Source organism: Solenopsis invicta, chromosome 2, assembly GCF_016802725.1.
Source record: "Solenopsis invicta isolate M01_SB chromosome 2, UNIL_Sinv_3.0, whole genome shotgun sequence".
Classification (NCBI taxonomy): Eukaryota; Metazoa; Arthropoda; class Insecta; order Hymenoptera; family Formicidae; genus Solenopsis; species Solenopsis invicta.
In genome coordinates this window covers 24,652,920-24,671,150 of record NC_052665.1, presented here as the reverse complement: position 1 = coordinate 24,671,150, position 18,231 = coordinate 24,652,920, and the positions used below count along the sequence as shown (strand labels likewise).

Sequence of the window (18,231 nt, the reverse complement as noted above, 5' to 3'; positions counted from 1 at the left end):
CGATTGACTATCGAAAAGCCAACAACAAAAAGAAAAAACCCGATCTTTAGAAATAGAGTAAACTAACCAACGACGTTGGATTGTTTCATTATTTGCAAGTTTCCTAGAGTAGTAAGAACTTGCGAAATGACGACCGGTTTCATCTTTTGGAAAATTATCTCGATCAATGTGAATCTGCGTTGGACCCATAGTTATCATATAGTCAATAGTTTTGCTATTTCGAATAGCCAGCCAAGTACCTACATTTAATAAATTTACTGTACCAAGCTTTAATGGTGTATTAGTAATTTCTGAAAATGACAATGGGTTATCAGGATTGTAAGAAAGCTCGGATATGGGAGTCAGGTCTAGTGAAATTTTACTTTTATTAAGGAGTTCATCAATTCTCGTTTCAGTTATGCTCTGAAGCTCAGTGCAGGGTTCTATTACTGACGTAGAGGCAGTAGAAGGTGAAGCAACACCTTCTAAATTACCTTCATTTTCGCTTCGCTGTTTTGTTTCAATATATTTATCGAGACTCATAAATTTTTTGGCTTGCTGAAACTTTTTTTCTTTTTCGGCCTTACGTTTTCGAACCAGATGGTTTTTTTTTTCAATCTATAGTCGGACATGTTGAAAAAAAATCTTTCTTACTAATTATAAAAGCAATCAACCGGTAAAAAAACCGAAGCTTATAGACTTAGAGACTTTTTAGAGGACCGTTCGAGTCCAGAATTCCAGATTCCAGACCGCATGCAAACAAGTAAACAAGCTCGTGCCGGTCGTGCCCATGGTGGAAGTAGACATGGTGTGCGCGAAACTCGCAAACCACGCCCCTTTTTCGCATCGAGAGACTGTAAGTCCCCAAGTCTGCCAACTACGAAAAACTAAATGTTTGATGATATCAGGTTACTACAACTGTTTTGATTGCATCTTTGTCACACTCTGCTATATGTTCGTTGTGTCCTTTTCTCTGATACCTGATACATATCATTATGTCTCTGAAGGGTACCAAATAATGTATCCCTCTGATGAATTAATTCATATTAGTAAAATTGTTGAAAAATGCTTTATAAATTTTCATGGTGACTACTTTTCCCAAGAAAATTATGTAATACACAAAATAATTACACTTGTTAAAGAAAATATCGAATACTATCAATGCATTCTCGATGAAATATTATAATTAATGTTTGGTACGAACTCGTACTTATATACGAGTAGAAAAATAAATAAAAAATATGTTCAAAAAGATAGTATAATAGATTAATGTTAATGTTACGGCTGAAGAAGGTCAAGTAAGACCGAAACGTTTCGTAATCACAATCTTTTTAGATTTTAATAAATTTATTAAATTAATAATCGTCTTGCTTGTTTACGGCCTATAATTAATCTGTGATTTATAACACGAGCGCGAAACCATTGGTTTAAATATATCAGAGTTTTTTTTATATAAATAAAAGTCGTTTATTATTATCCTTTATTATATTAGTTTTTTTCCTTTAATATTATCTTACATTTATATACTTTATTATTATCTTACATATCGTAGTTGTCGTTAAATAAAATTGACCAGAAATAATCAATTACAATTGGTACTGGGGGTCAATCATGTAATTTCACGTGTAACTTTTCACGTTTCACTTTTCACTTTTCACGTTTCACTTTTCACTTTTCATTTTTCATTTTTCACTCATAGAGAGTTCACGTGAATCTTTTCACGCACAGCGATTATGTATGAATAGGTTTGTTCGAGTTGCTTGAAATCCCCAAAAATTTTTGCACTCGAGATGAGATAAATATATATTCGACCGTGAAAAAGAGAGAGACGACGAAGAAATTAATTCAAAAAGGGCAGCAACACGAACAGGCCTAATAATGCGCGGAAATTTAGTTTGCGTTCCGAAATTCACCATTAGAGGCTCTGTCATTGCAACTATCAAGCGATCGTGAAAAAGGTTTCTATCTGCTTTTACAGTATAACTTTTACTGTAAAAATTTTGTTATATAAAAAAAAATTGTAAAAAAAATATTCATAAATAAATAGCAATATTTCTTATATTGCATAAACTTAATTTACAAATATAATATATATTACATTTATTTTTAATGATCCGTATATTGTAACAACTATTTTATTATGTAGTAATCTAATACTCAAAATTACATTGTAATTTAATTCAAACATTGTTTTTCAAAATTAATTTTAATTAGTTTTTTATGTGTGCAAATTTTAAAGTAAATTAATTCCATTAGTCATTAAATTTAACTTTGTTTAATTAAAAAATATTGAATAATTTAGAATATGGACCTTGATCAAAACTGAATTCTCCGCTCACACATGTATTTTCCAAATTTATAAGTTATAAACACTTACATGATTGATTAATATTCTATTTCACAAGACGCACCTTTCTTATATCATTGAGTATCAACACGCGTTTAAAGTATATTTTTATCTAAATTTGCATTTGATGAAACCTCATTCTATATAATTATCAAAATATCAATTTGTCAAATATAAATATCAAACCTAATTACATCACAAAAGCATTATTTTTATTTATGTATGTATTACTTTATCCTATCAACGCAATGCAATACCAAAAAGGTTAACCTCTTCAATAATATCTCTTCAAACTGTTACCATACTGTTACCACACTTTCATTCTTATTTCAAAATACATACAATTTATTAATTCCCTAAATTTTCACCTTTTCGCCATCACGGAAAAAGTTTACGTGAAAAAGTTCATATTTCCGCTCATGAGTGAGTTACATGATTCCGTGGAATCGTACATGATCGTGCAGTTCACGTGAAACTTTTCACTTTTCACGTTTCCGCCCTAGGGAAAATGTTACATGATAGACCCCCTGAACTGGTCACAAACAGGAGATTTTAAAACCAGTTCTTAGAAATTGTAATAATATTACGATATACTTTGATTACTATGGAAAAGTTTATTTATAAAAGCCCGCGATGCTAGAAATGGCTAGAAATCGGTCCGAGTTCTCAGATCAAAAAGTTTGTAACCAATCAATGTTTAGCTTTTACGGAAAAGTGACAAGCTAATTGATCACACAGTTCTCAGCTCGAAAAGTTGCACCGAGTTTTAGCATTGTGGAGATGAATCTTAAGATTTTCTTTTCAAAATTATCGACATCTTCCATACGTTTTTTATATCGAATTTAATGTACATTTTATTATAATTATACGATAAGTGCAATCATACGACATTCACGCACGTATATGATAAAAAGAGACCGAAAGAATACTAAATGACGTGCGTGCAACGAAAACAAACACATTCAGTTATAACAACTTTACGGAGTTAAACAAGGTTGGTACACATGGGGACTTACGGTCAAAAAATAAGTGAGAGGGCAAAGAATTAGAGAGAGACGCTTGCAAACTGCGCACACCATGTCTACTTTCACCATGGTCGTGCTGCTCGAGCACCGGAGCTGCAGCGATCCCCACTACGCACGCTTTGCAGGTGGTGGGAGTGTCCTACCAATCGCACGCGTATACGCAGAGCGGTGAAAGGCGCCCGCGTGGTAGGGAGCTGAGCGTCAAAAGTGGCTACGAAGATCCGCACAAAGCGGAGAGCGCGATAGCCATGATAAATACAGATGTGAGATAAAAGAATCAAAAGATATATATAGGTATAGAGAGCGCCCCGGCCTCCGAGGTATAACATAGTGAGTACATATAGGTATTCTTGCATACTAGGGGGCACTAGAGTCCCTCTAATAAGGCTGATATTCATAGTCTTCAAAACCGTCTTAAGTAATGTCTTAAGACGCTAATACGGCTCTGTGATTGGTTTATGACGTCTTAAGATTGAACTTAAGACGGTCTTAAATAACTATGAATACCGGTCTAAGAGTTGCGACATCTTCTTATTAGAGAGACTCTAGGAGGCACCGGGCAACGGCGCCCCTACAGATCCGGCGCCCCGGGCGGTCGCCCAACCGCGCCCTACCCTAAAACCGGTACTGACCATATCCACTGATTTTCAAAATACTGATAATTTTAAAAATTGCCTGAACAGAAATGACTCCCCTTTAAGTGTGAAGGTTAAATATTAAAATATATCAGAGTTAAGTTGTAATTATATATTCACATGCTTCTTGTGCGTGAGCTTGCCTTAAATATGAGCAGAAAAAAATCTGAAAGCGGTTATCTCAGCTTTTTCGTAAAATTGTTGACCTCCTCTCCTCTTACACTATCAGCCAGTACATTTACTTTTAAAATTGGTACGACATACGTACGACGTTGGTACGACGCACATCTACTTTACAATACAGCCGGCATAAATGATTCATGTCTGTGCTAAAATCATATGATGGAAGTAAAATCAACTCCTTTATATAATTTTGGCACAGACTTGAATCATTTTTATTGGCAGTGTTATAAAATATATGTGCTGTATAGTATCAATTTTTAAAAAAAATGTACAGGTAGGGTATGGAATTTTTTTTAGTCTCATGGGGGGAAAAGGCCGGGATGACCGCTCTCTTGGTATGAGTCAATTTATCCTTCCCTATATTCGTGTTTTATAACAAAGTACTATTATTAGGGTACGTTCCATTTCGAGCACGATGTGCATAATGCATCAGTTATTCTTATTAATATTCAGTGAACAATAAAGTTAAATAATGCATAATGCATATAAAGCATGTAACGAAACATACTTTATTTATAATAATAGAACATACAGTAACAAAAACTTTTTTTTACTTATTGTTAGATTTAAAATGTCAAGCAGAAGAATATTAACATGAAATTATGAAATGCTTGACAATTCTTTGCCTCTTCTTGAATAACATTTTTCATTTTTTTATTGTAATATTTAATTGATTTATATAAACGGACACATACACGTGCCCGCAAATACACACGTATTATAATATATTGCTTTCAAATTGAATTGTTTAAATTTATTTATTAACAAAACCAATATTTTCTATTTGATTCATTTCATTTATTCTGTATGATTATACATTTTTTAAGGCTCTCCATTTAACAAGGGCAGTGGCAACATTGTTACACTTTTCACCTGAAGAGGAACGTCTACTACAAGAAACTTTGGAATGGAAAATGTCATGGTTCGGTACAAGGCCTAATTTAGGATTTGGACAAACTGCCAAGGCAATACCACCCAGCTGATAATTAAAAAATGTTTCGTACTTCACGGAACACACTAAAACAAGCATAAATTTTTGTTTCGAGTCTAATTTATCTATACGGGAGGTAATAGCAACTCATCCAAAGAACATGTAAAATTGAAAGAATTATGTATAGCATTATAAACAATGATTTTACATTTGTATAAATATAATAAATTAATTGCGACACATTTAAAGATCACAATAAAATTTTATAGTGATAAAAATGACTTTGCAAAATTTGACCATGTTTTATAAGTATATAACTATTATTAATTATTGAAAATTATTGGATCGTTTTAAAAACTTGTAAAAATTATGTGCTGAAATTTGAAATATCATAGAAGTGCAATTTGAAGTGCTTAAACGGACGTTTGCGGACGATAGTGTTGTGATGCCCAACGTTTGGGTCATGATATACACCATTTTTATATGGAATCGATTAATTTATAATAAACTATGTTTTTGTTAAGAATAAAGTAACTTGTGTGCATAAGATTGACCACACAGTGTCATATAATTTGCTCAATATTTACTCTTGTTTATCTTCACAATTAGACATCACAATCAATATAGTCATGAAACTAATTACCCGGACACAGGATTTGGGAATTTATTTTATGCTATAAATTGACGAAATATTATTTTCTAGTAAAAACTCAATTAAAAGTCGAAACTCTTGTCAGTGATACATTTCTATCATAAATATGTTTTTGATTTGTAATATAAAATAAATATCTCTCAATATTCTGTGTCCGGTCAATTAGTTTTGTAATTGTATATAAGACTTTCTTATTTATTTAATATTATTCTACAATATATTTTTATATAAATTTTCAGATTCAGTAGAGCAAAGATAAAATACAAGTCGGCGTTTTGTTGCAATTTTATTTAAACACATTTTTCTAATTTTGAGAACAGCAAGCTAATAAATCTTCTCAATTTAAACACAAGTTGTAAGTTGTAAGTTTTTCACAAACTTTAGACATTACTGTTTTTAAAATAATAAATAATAAATAATATAAACAATAAAAATGACAATGATAAGTTGTGTTACTAATTTTTACTTGTATTGAAAACAAAAAGTTTATTATAACGCTTAGAAATTGGCTAGTATAAAATAGTTTATAACAAATACAAGATAAGCTCGTTATATGCAAAGCAACAACTAAAGAGATAAAGATTAAACAGCTAGAATAAGATTTGTTTACTTTTATTAGTATAAAATTATCTTTTTAAGAAAGCTAAAAAAAGACTACAAGTTTATGTGTGCGCCTCCAAAAAATATTGCTATACTGGTTTAAGTGGTTGATTTCATAAATATCGATAAAATAGATAATATTACAAATAAAACCTAAATAATATTGAGTGTAGAACTAGATCGGTCCGTTTTCAAAAGATGGCTCTAGGTGTTATAAATGGTTAACGGCAACAGCTGATTTTTGCTGTATCGTGAAGTGTCAACATCTGTCAACCAAATATTGTTTACAAGCCTTTGAGTTTTGCACAACAAGTTTAATTTTTACTGCGTTGAAAATGTCGAGTTTTGTTTCAAATAAGCACCATTTGCGAGAAGTTTTGATTTTCTGTTTCAATTGAAAGAAAAGTGCAGCTGAAGCACATCAAATGCTTGTGTAAGTGTATAGTGAATCTGCATCATCGGATAAATCTTGCAGAGAATGGTTTCGACGATTTAAAAGTGGTGATTTTAGTGTTGGAGACAAAGAGCGTTTGAATCAATCAAAAAAGTTTGAAGATGAAGAATTAGAAACATTACTCGATTAAGATTCGTGTCAAACGCAAGAAGAGCTTGCAAAAACATTGGAAGTTACTTAACAAACTATTTTGAAACGACTCAAAGCCACAGGATACAACCAAAAGCAAGGAAATTGGAATTCGAATTAAAACCGAGAGATATCGGACGACGACTGTGCGTGTCCAAAATGTTGCTTGAACGGTATAAAAAAGTCTTTTCTGCATCAAATCATTACCAAGGACAAAAAATGGATTCACTACGACAACCCGAAACGCAAAAAATTGTATGTAAAGCCTGATCAACCGGGATCATCAACGCCGAAACTGAATATCCATGGTGCCAAGATAATGCTATGTATTTGGTGGGATCAGAACGGTGTGATCTACTATGATTTGCTAAAACCTGGTCAAACCATCACGGGAGACTTCTACAGGCAACAATTGATCCGTTTAAAGCGAGCTATAGCCGAAAAACGTCCAGAATATGCGACCAGACACGAGTCCATAATCTTTCACCATGACAACGCTCGGCCTCATGTTGCTGTTCCGGTTAAAACCTATTTGGAAAATTGCGGATGGGAAGTTCTAGCTCACTCACCTTATAGCCCATGACTTTGCCCTTTCCGACTATACATGTATTTGTTTCGATCGATGCAGAATGCTTTGACTGAAATACGCTTCACTTCAGAACAGGGTATCAAAAATTTATTCTTGATTTACTTTTGGCTTCAAAAGATGAACGCTTCTTCCGCGACGGAATCCATAAATTGCCAGAAAAATGGGAAAAAGTAGTGGCTAATGATGGACAATACTTTGAATAAGGTATTAATTCATTTTATCGTTCAAATAAATGTGTTTTTCAAGCAAAAAAACGGATCGAATTAAGTTGTACACCTAACATTATCTTAATTCTTTTATAAAATCCAAGTAGTACTTGTTGTGTAGTGTATGTTTAATAATAAATTGAGACTGATATAGGTTTTTATTAGTTTATATATTAAAACTAATATACAGGAGTAATGCCAAATAGTAACCATTCAAAAGCCATACAAAACAACCAAGATTGCACATGCTAGTTTATCCGGCGCTACCTATCTATCTTACTTCTACAACACCTCCCTTTTTAAGCCGTTAAAATAAGTACTCCTTTATTTTTAATATGTAATAAAATCCTTAAATCTACAAGGTTTTCTAATGTTTTTTTGTGGCTTTTTATTCAATTCACTTTTTTCCAATTTTACGCTTGTTATCTCACCTTTGCTTACATCATTAGCCACGTTTACTTCGTCTGAATCTGTATCGCGGTTATTATTTACATTTGGTTCTATATTATTTATTGCGCTATTGTTACAATTTTGATCATCCTCCTCTTCACTGTCTGACATGTAGCTTGTTTTTGTCTCCAACTTACACTTAAACAGTCTAATATGATTGCTGTTCCTTCTTAACACTTGACCACTGTCATTTTTTATTAGATATGATTTAGTTTCTTTACAAATTCCTACTATTGTAGCTGGTTCTCATGTGCTTCCCTTTTTAAATGTCACTTTATCATTTATTTTGAATGGCGTTTGCATCTTTGCCTTACTATCATAATACAACTTAAATTTATTTTACTTATTGAGTAACTTCGAATGAGCTTGTTTACTATTAAATTTATTATTATTTAGCAATCTTTGTGAAATTGGTAATTTAGATCTCAACTTGCAAATCATTAATAATTGCGCAGGAGAGTATCCTATATCTGTTATCTCTGTATTTCTGTAATTTAATAACGCTATATCTAAATCAACTTGCTTTCTCAGAAAAGACTTCGCTATTTTTACACCACTCTCTGCCTGACCATTACTTTTAGGATAGTGTGGGCTCGTATTTTATAATTCGCATACCAAAATCTTCCGCAAATTTTCTAAATTTATATTAATTAAAAGTCATATTATCCGCTATTAAATATTCTGGTGTTCCATGCGTCGCGAAACAATTCTTAAATGCCACAATGATATATTGAGCGGTTATATATATTTTTTTTTTATTATCTCTAGCCATTTAGAATAATCAAAAATGACTAAATAATTATCTATGCCATATTGTGTAATATCTGCTGCAATTTTTACAAAAGGTTTCCTTAGGATGTTATGTTTTAACATAGTTTCCTGTGATTTAGTTGGAAGAAATTTTTTACACAATCTGCATTTCTTAACAAATTCAATAACATTGTTTACCATATTTGACCAATAAAATGTTTCTTACATTTTTTTTTAAGTTTTATCAATCCCAAAGTGACCTTTGTGTGCAAGTTTAACATGTTTGTTTTTAAACTATCTGGTACAACTACTCTATTATTATATAATATAATATTTTTGATGACAGTAAGATTACTTTTAACATTTTTAAATGCTAGTACTTTCTTATTATTTTTTACTTTATCTATTAGCCAGCCATTTAAACAGTAATTCTTAACTTGTTTTAGCACTTCATCCTTTTCTGTCTCATTTTAAAATTTAATTTTCTTTTCCTACGAAATATTAATAATAGCATAAATATGTAGGACTTCCAACATACTAGAATTTTCTTCAACTGGCTCCTTAATATAATCTCTCGATAATAAGTCAGCAACATATAAGTATTTTCCTGAGCAGTATTTTGTCTCTAACTCAAATCTAAGTAGTTTTAATTTTAATCGCTGTAATTTAGGAGAGACGATATCTGATCATTTCTTTTTCATAATTGTAATTAGAGGTTTATGATCCGTCCATACTGTCGCTTTCCTACCATAAATATAATTTTTAAACTTATGTGCCACAAATGCTATCGCCAATAATTCCTCTTCAATTTGTGCATAATACTTCTCGGATTTTCCGACATTTAAAATAATCATTATATAATCAAGTGTCACTATATGTCTTGTTCTGGAAATTCACAGGAGTGTAATAATGTTACAATGTCGCAGTGCAGTAATATAGTGGTAGTGCCTCAAAATATTATTACTGCGCACTAGTAGTGCATTTTGAGGCAGTACCACTATAGTTTTCTACAAGAGTGCTTGAACTTTTTATAGTTCTCTGCAATATTTCCACTGAATTTCAGTGGTGCTGGAATTTTTGTTTCCATCCTAGTTGTGAGACGTTCACGTTTAAGTACGACTTTCCTAACCTTTTGATGTGACGACAATTTTATCCTCCGTTTTGCTGGCTATCAGTCCGTTTTGATGACTATCAGTCCATTTTCCTGACTACTATTATTGACTTAACAACTGCGCCATGTTGTGTAGTGTATGTTTAATAATAAATTAAGACTGATATAGGTTTATATTAGTTTATATATTAAGACTAATATACACGAGTAATGTCAAATAGTAACTATTCAAAGGCCATACAAAACAACCAAGATTGCACACATACACACATGCTAGTTCATCCGGCGCCACCTATCTGTCTTATTTCTACAACAGTACTATCTTTGTATTCTTATTGAAGTCTTCCTATTCCAATCCAAGTAGTATGTATTTCATTATAAAAACATAAAAAATCTTTTTATATTAATTATAAATCTTATAAAATGATGAAAAATGATGTTCTGCCACCTTACTTGTAGAACAACATACTCCTGCCACTCATATAAATACGTGAAAAAAATTAAGTCAATTGTTAGAAACTGAAATTTTCTTTTCCTAATAATTTAAATCGTGAAATTTGAAACAATTAAATTTTTTCTACTAATTATCTGACAGGACAGGATCCCGGCAAGAACAAGCAAAAGTGCCGAGTGATGAAATGGGGCGGATCCCGATAGCACACGGGACCGATAGCATACTGATATCACTCACAGCGGCCGATGCCTAGAGTTTTTTCGTTGGCTGGGTTAAATAAATCAAGATGATTAGTTGCTGGGTTATCGCAACGTGCGCTATCGGACTCCGTCCTGCCAGTGTACTGGCAGTACTAAAAATTCAATCCAATATTAGTTGACAGCACACTGTAGCAACATTTAGTTCCATCAATAACACAGTATAACCATACCCAGGGTATATTCCAAACGGTGTTGGTTTGGCTTATTCTTTTTTCTAAAAGTTGGCAGCCATGTAACTAAACGAAGAAGTGTTTCACACTCATCATTTCACCTATAAAAATCAACACCTCTCAAGAACAAATATTTATATTTTCTTCTTTTCTAATAAAATATATAAATATGAATTGAAATAAAGCTATGATACTTAATTGATATGGCTTTTACAAATTCTAGTTCAAGTGAGAGTGATGAAAATATAGAAATTTTTCTTAACAAGGATAAATATCATAATTAAATATTATTTGATACATAAAGTTGTATAATATTGAAATTTTGTAATAACTTTAATACTTTTTTATCATAGGTTTAATTTTTGTAGATTTACTTTTATTAAATAACTCGGAATAGTTTTGTTTTTGCATAATTAAAAATTTTTCTACGTATAATGGACCTGAAAAGTTAAAAATTATGAGAAAAATTTTGTTTTTGTAACAATTTATTACAATATTTACCACTATGAGCTAAATTTTTAATATCTTTTGGCACCAAAAAATTGTAAGTTTTATTGTCATCTTGTATTTTTAAAGAATATATTTTTGACGTCTTTTTCTGTTTTAACACAGCGTCCACGATTTATTACGATGTTTGCAAATTAAACAATGAGTGCGGAACTCTTCTCCGTTTAGTTACATGGCTGCCAATTTTTAGAAAAAAAACATGCCAATCTAACACCGTTTGGAATATACCCTAGTAGCGACATTTACCCTAGTAGCTATCTAACTGGCACCAAATTTTAATGCGTATGTGCAACTTTGTACATCTAAGAAAATGGCGGCATATCATGTGACTTAAGAATATATATGTTATTTATACATTTTACAATTTTGTTTGCACAATAAATTATATTATTAAAAAATATATATATGTTACGTAAAAATATTATTTTCTCTGCTTTAATAAATTCTCTAGATCATAATTTGAATTATACAGAAATTTTTTTTATTATATGTTTATTTGAATCCTAGCGCCGCACAGTAGTCACTTTTGTCGATCCCCATACAGCACAGAGAGATTCCAGGAACATTGCAGAATGATTTCATTGAAACATTGTAATATTGCATTTTGATTGCAAAACATTGCTGCAACATTGTTGGAAGATTGCAGCAACATTAAGATGTCCGCTTTTTGAAATATTGCATTGAAACATCCCATTTTTCTAAAATATTCACATAAATATTACATCACATAATTCCAATAAACAAAACAATATTTGTGTAACATTTTAAAAAAACATTTTTCGCAAAAAAAATCTCGCAAATCTTTTTCGGAAATTTTCAAGCAGTCACCCATCCAAGTCGCGACTCTGATGAACGTTGCTTGACTTCTGTGATCGCTGCAAATTGATCCCTCATGATGACCTGTAAACACTCTATGCTGATATGCGTGTTACATCCAGCCTTAAGGAAAGGAAGGCTATCTCTCAAAAGATGCCTGGGACTTGAGGAAGGCAGGGAAGGATGCAACAAAAACTCTTTTATTCTCGTGACCGCACTTGTAGGATGTGCGGCACGAGCCGAACGCACTTTTGATGATTCCGAAATTATGCGTCAACGTGTAATGACACACTTTAACTTTAGCCTTTTCAGAATCGTGCAATTGTTGGTCCTAATTTGAGTCAGAGAATTCAATCTCTATAACTCGGGATCGGACCGAGTGCAATCTTTTTAAGTCGGGAGGTTAGTGTGAGTACGAGATGGGTTATGATGAAATAAAATTTTACACTTAAACTTTTCTTTTAAACAAGACTTAGCATATATTCTGATACTTGAAATTTACATACATAAGGTTTCTATAAAGTTGTTCAAAAGAATTAGCAAATAAATACATAATCGGTTATTATTATTTAATAGAAAAAAGAAAGCAATATAACAAGGTAATCATTTATTAATTAAAACAGGAGTACGTAATCAGTTAGCTAATTTAAAATATAAAACAATTAGGTAATGATTATTCCAAAGATTAAAATTTAAGTACATTGTTTAATATCAGTAAGAAAATCTACGAAGTTAACATTATTTTTGAGGTTTGGAAACATTCAGAATTACAGGATAATACATGATTAATTATCAAGAATACAAATAATTAAAAATTAATGTTAGTGTAAATTATTTATTATTATAAGTATAGTGTTTAATTGAGAAAGCTAAACAGACATATTGAATAATTGATCTAGAAACTATACATATTGAATTAACATAGGTATTACAAATAATTAATTTTGAAAACTTAAGGTATACGCGTTATTATGTACACAGGAGGAGATGGAACTAATCAATTTTGGTTATGGAAACCGTAGATGGGGGAAAGAAATTATTTAAAAAATCTATAGGTACATAGTATTGGTAGGGAGGAAGACGGGGATCCGGTCATGGGGGTTCAGGGCCGTAATTATAGAGTGTAGGGCATCTAAATCTAAATCGAAGTGCAGGCAGAAATCTGATAAGAAGGGGGATATAGTTAAAGGGAATTGTCGGATTATTTCTTCAAGGAAGTCTTGAAGTCCATTAAAATGATAATACCGCGGGCGACGAGGAGGGAGCTCGACTTCTTCCAAAAACTCCACACTGGATGTGGAGCTCGCTGGAGAAGGAGGGGGGCTTGGTGCTGGGAGATCGAAGGGTACCGGAGAATATGAGATGCTGGAAATAGTTTTGGGAGGGGAATCGGGAGCTATCCTGTAGGTGAGTAATGAGGAAATTGAGACGGCGGGGGACTTGGGTCGGAGCTCTGGAAGAGTTCCGGGAACCTCGAGAGAGGGAGGTTCGGGATCTCGCGAATTGGATGCTTCTTCGGGAGCGCGGTGTTCTTCTGGAGGAGCGATCTCCTGCTCCACGGGCTCGCGCCTTAACTCCCGGAGGTACTCCTCGTACGCGTGGTCGAGGAGTATCCGCGCTCGTCTGACCCGTTCGCGCCGAAGACGTCTTGCGGCCCGGCGACCGATTGTGCGACGGTTCCCGTGGTTGACCACTATCAACCGTATTTGTTTATTAATTGCGATCTTGAGGGAACCAAAGAATGAGAAATGGAGAACTTACTTGTTAATCGAAAAGGAAAAAGTGTAGATCTTTGTGGGTTGAAAAGGTGCTCGACGCAGCGCAGACTGTCCGCTCTGAGAGATGCCTCAATTGATGGCCGCTCGGAGATTTTTTAAGATGGTTGAGCACTGATCGTTTGAATTCTCGCACAGCTTCTATACTTGTAAACGCGCGAATGTGAGTGTCCGAAGCGCTCAAAAGTTGCACATTTTGTAGGACTTAGGAAAAGGACGTGGGGTTAATTTTGTGGGTGAGATCGAGATTTGATTGAGTAAAGCTCTTTTGAGCTTTTTCCCTTTCCTTGAAGATTCTTTGTTATCAAAATTTTGGGCTTGTGCGTTGGGTAGTTCACCAACGCTTACTACCAATCATCTTCTTGGACGATCTCTCGTTGACTAATTTTCCATCTTCTCCTGATTGTTCTTAACTTTAAAAGGGGCGAGCAGTTGCATCACCCAATCGCCTAAGGGATTCGTTATCTTACGGTTTCTCTTCTTGGAACGTTCGGTCCCGATTTTTATATCGTCGCGTCCGTTTATTTGGGACTAGCTTTCCATATGAATCATCTTTCCGTTCGTGATGAAACATAGGTTTGAATAAACAAAGCCGGGGTAGTAAGTTTGATTTTATAGTTTTATAGTTTCCGTCCGGCGTCGCGACTCAATGTTATCTTTGATTGTTGCCAGACTTTAATAGCATTTAGATTTTTTTCTCTTGAGTCCAGGCTTTGTTTGTTCACATGGATTATTGTATTAGGATAGGTCGTTGTTTATAATTTTGTCGTCGCACGATTTCTCCTTTTTTTTCTTATTTAACGGACTTATTGCTCCGGATGCCATTATATATTCCGAAGACAATATTTGATTTTTCTTATAGTAACTGTGTAATAGTGAATAGAAAGAAAAATCGTGGAGTTTTGGATATATTAGGAGTACAAATTGAAAACCGCCGTTTTTTGTCAAAATTTGAGGATTGATTGTTGAAAAATGGTTACATACTTATTCTTAAAAGTATTGTCCATCGCTGGCCACTACTTTCTCCCATCTTTCGGGCAGCATACGAATCCCGCGTCGAAAAAACTGCTCGTCTTTTGCGGCGATCCACGAATCGACCCAGTTTTTGGCCTCTTCGTAATAATGGAAGTGCTGCTCAGCCAGGCCATGCGCCATTGATTGGAACAAGTGGTAATCTGAAAGGGCGATGTCAGGAGAATACGGCGGATGAGGTAAGACGTCCCATTTCAATGTTTCCAGATAGGTTTTAACGACCTGAGCAACATGTGGCCGAGCGTTGTCGTGCAGCAACATCACTTTTTCGTGTCTTTGCTCGTATTGTGGCCGTTTTTCCTGCAATGCTCGGCTCAAACGCATTAGTTGTGTTCGGTAGCGAGCTCCTGTGATGGTTTCACCCGGTTGCAACAGCTCATAATAAATCACGCCGAGCTGGTCCCACCAAATACACAGCATGAGCTTCGAGCCATGGATGTTTGGCTTGGTCGTCGATGTTGATGCATGGCCGCGGTAGCCCCACGATTTTTTTCGCTTTGGATTATCATAATGGATCCACTTTTCATCGCCGGTTACAATACGATGCAGAAAACCCTTCCGTTTTTGCCGTCGGAGCAGCTGTTCGCACGCGAAAAAACGCCGTTCGACGTCTCTCGGCTTTAATTCGTATGGCACCCAGTGTCCATGCTTTTGGATCATTCCCATGGTTTTCAAACGATGTGAAATAGCTTGTTGAGTCACGCCCAATGAATCTGCAAGCTCCTGTTGCGTTTGAGATGAATCTTCATTCAGTAATGTTTCCAATTGTGCGTCTTCAAACTTTTTCACCTGTCCGGGACGCTCCTTGTCTTCTACGCCGAAATCACCACTTTTGAAGCGTTGGAACCATTCTCGACACGTTCTTTCACTAATGGAAGCCTCACCATAAGTTTTTACAATCATTCGACGCGCCTCAGCCGCAGATTTTTTCGAATTGAAGGCAAAAAGCAAAACTTCCCGCAAATGACGCTTATTGGGCACAAATTTCGACATTTTCGATCACAAAAAAATGTATAACGCCGATAAAAATTCACAACTGCAATGATAAGGAATTGTTGCCAGATGCCCAACCTTACATTAAAAATTTTTGATCTAACGTTTGGCGCCAGCATTTACCGCTGGCGCCATCTACTGGAAAACGGCGGTTTTCAATTTGTACTCCTAATGAGTATTATAAATTTTACAAACAATCTTTTAGCTTGTTTCGCGTTTCATATTTGTATGATGGATGCGAAAAGGGAAATCGTGAAATCCTGAGGATGTAACACAACTCTCAATTTAATAATAATATTACCCCAAATAATCTTAGTTTAATCCAATGGGACTGCCAGGGTTTGAGAAGCAGGCTGCTCCTTTTTGCAGGCACAAACTAAGCTGTTTAACATCATGTGCATTCAGGAATCTATCCTTTGTGAAGATTTTTTGTTCTCTCTCAAGGGCTTCTAGACCGTTAAGAAGGATATCGTGAATCAGGGAGAAAGAGGAATCTGTATACTGATTAAGGACAATATCCCCTTTTCTAAAATTGACTTGAGTCATATTTCTCACGCTTCCATGGAAATTATGGCATATCTTTGTTTTTGAACAACCAAAATTTAGCCATTTACAACATTTACCGACATCCGGGACAATCGATACCCAGACGAATCTTCGACAGCTTATTTGATCTGGAAACTCTTTCTCACTATTTTATTTTTGTAGGTTATCTCAATTGTCACCACATGGCATGGAATAACTCTTTCGATGACAACATGGGTGACAGGTTATATGAATTGATTGAGAGTCACGATCTAGTAATTTTAAATGATGATTATCCCACTTTGCTGCAAAGACCTAGCTTTAGAAATCCCATTATAAACCTGACACTGGTCTTTTCCAACTTGGTTTTTCTCTGTCTGTCCTCCACGGGTAAAGACACCTGGGAAAGTCATCATTTTCCAATTCACACATCGATTTATGGCAAAACTGAAATTCGAGAGCAGTTTAAATATAAATGGATGCTTAATCAAGCACAACTAAATGAATTTTATAAGATTTGCTGTAACTCTCCGATTAATGTTGCGTCGCTTGAAGGTTCAAGTGCCATCGAAAAATACGAGGTCTTTATCAATAATCTCAAATCCAAACTTTCCAATGTTATCCCAGAAAAACACAGATTTCCGCGATCTAAAAAAGTTTCTGGACAATTAGTACCTCCGCATTGGTGGAATGACACTTGTCAAACAGCTGTAGACGTAACAAAATAAACCCTAAAAATCTATAAAAGGTTTCTCTCTGAAAAATTTCAACAATTATAGAGTTCAAAGAAATATCTACTCTAAAGTTCTTAAAACCCCAAAAAGAACAGGATGAAAAACCTTTTGTCAAACGTTTAATCATAAAACATCCACTCCAAAGATCTGGTCCATCATTAAAGCTTTCAAGAAAAAAAATCTAGCTCAATTTAACTGGCAGCTGGATCCTGAAATCATCTTTTCCCTCCAAACTGAGGCAGTGCAAAAGTTGTGTCCTTCCACGTGTCTTTATGAATTCAGAACAGAGATCAGCTCATCTCCCCCTTCTTCAACTCATGGCTGTCTATTTGAGTATTGTCTGAACGCGCTAATTTCATTTGAAGAGGTCACTAAAGCGCTGGCGAGCATTAGTTCCTCCTCCGCTCCGGGCCTAGATCAATTCGATTACAACATTTTCAATGCTCTCCCGAACAACGAGATGGATGCTCTTATAGAAATTTACAATCTTTTCTTTTTTGAAGGAAGCTTCCCGGAATTATAGCTTAGAGTTCTTATCATATTTATCCCCAAATCTTGTGGAAAGGGTGTCAGCCCTAATAGCACATGATATCCTGCGTATCATCCCATTTTCATACTGATCGTACTGTGATCATCTCTAACATACTGAGATTATCATATATAATAGTTCGTTCAGTATCATCCCGTTTTCTTTCGCGCACGTATATTCTGAGAATTTACGCAACGTACGACATGTTACGTATGCCTTTCAGTCGCGCGCGTATATTCCTAGGAGTAACGCGTGGTACGGTGACGGGATGTCAATCATCACGCCATCTGCGGAATTCAGTCGCCTTTGTCTTTTCGCTCGCCCGGCACGCGGTATCACACGGATTCGAAGGATCTCCGATATTTTAGGTAATCATTTTATCTCATTTTTATTTT

The 18,231-nt window shown here is 34.5% G+C and overlaps 1 protein-coding gene across 7 annotated transcripts in view; it reads left to right on the top strand.

Annotated features, from left to right (window-relative positions):
- The window catches only part of LOC105199499 (golgin subfamily A member 1), a 363,242-nt gene that overhangs the window by 298,670 nt on the left and 46,341 nt on the right, over positions 1-18,231 (top strand). The window contains exon 8 of one of the 7 annotated variants that reach the window (XM_039459792.1): positions 4,997-5,671. The exons of the other annotated variants lie outside the window; for them this stretch is intronic. Coding sequence (XP_039315726.1) covers positions 4,997-5,152 — 156 coding nt within the window. The 3' untranslated portion in view covers positions 5,153-5,671. Of the gene's footprint in view, positions 1-4,996; positions 5,672-18,231 lie in introns of those variants that run through there. 7 annotated transcript variants of the gene reach the window in all.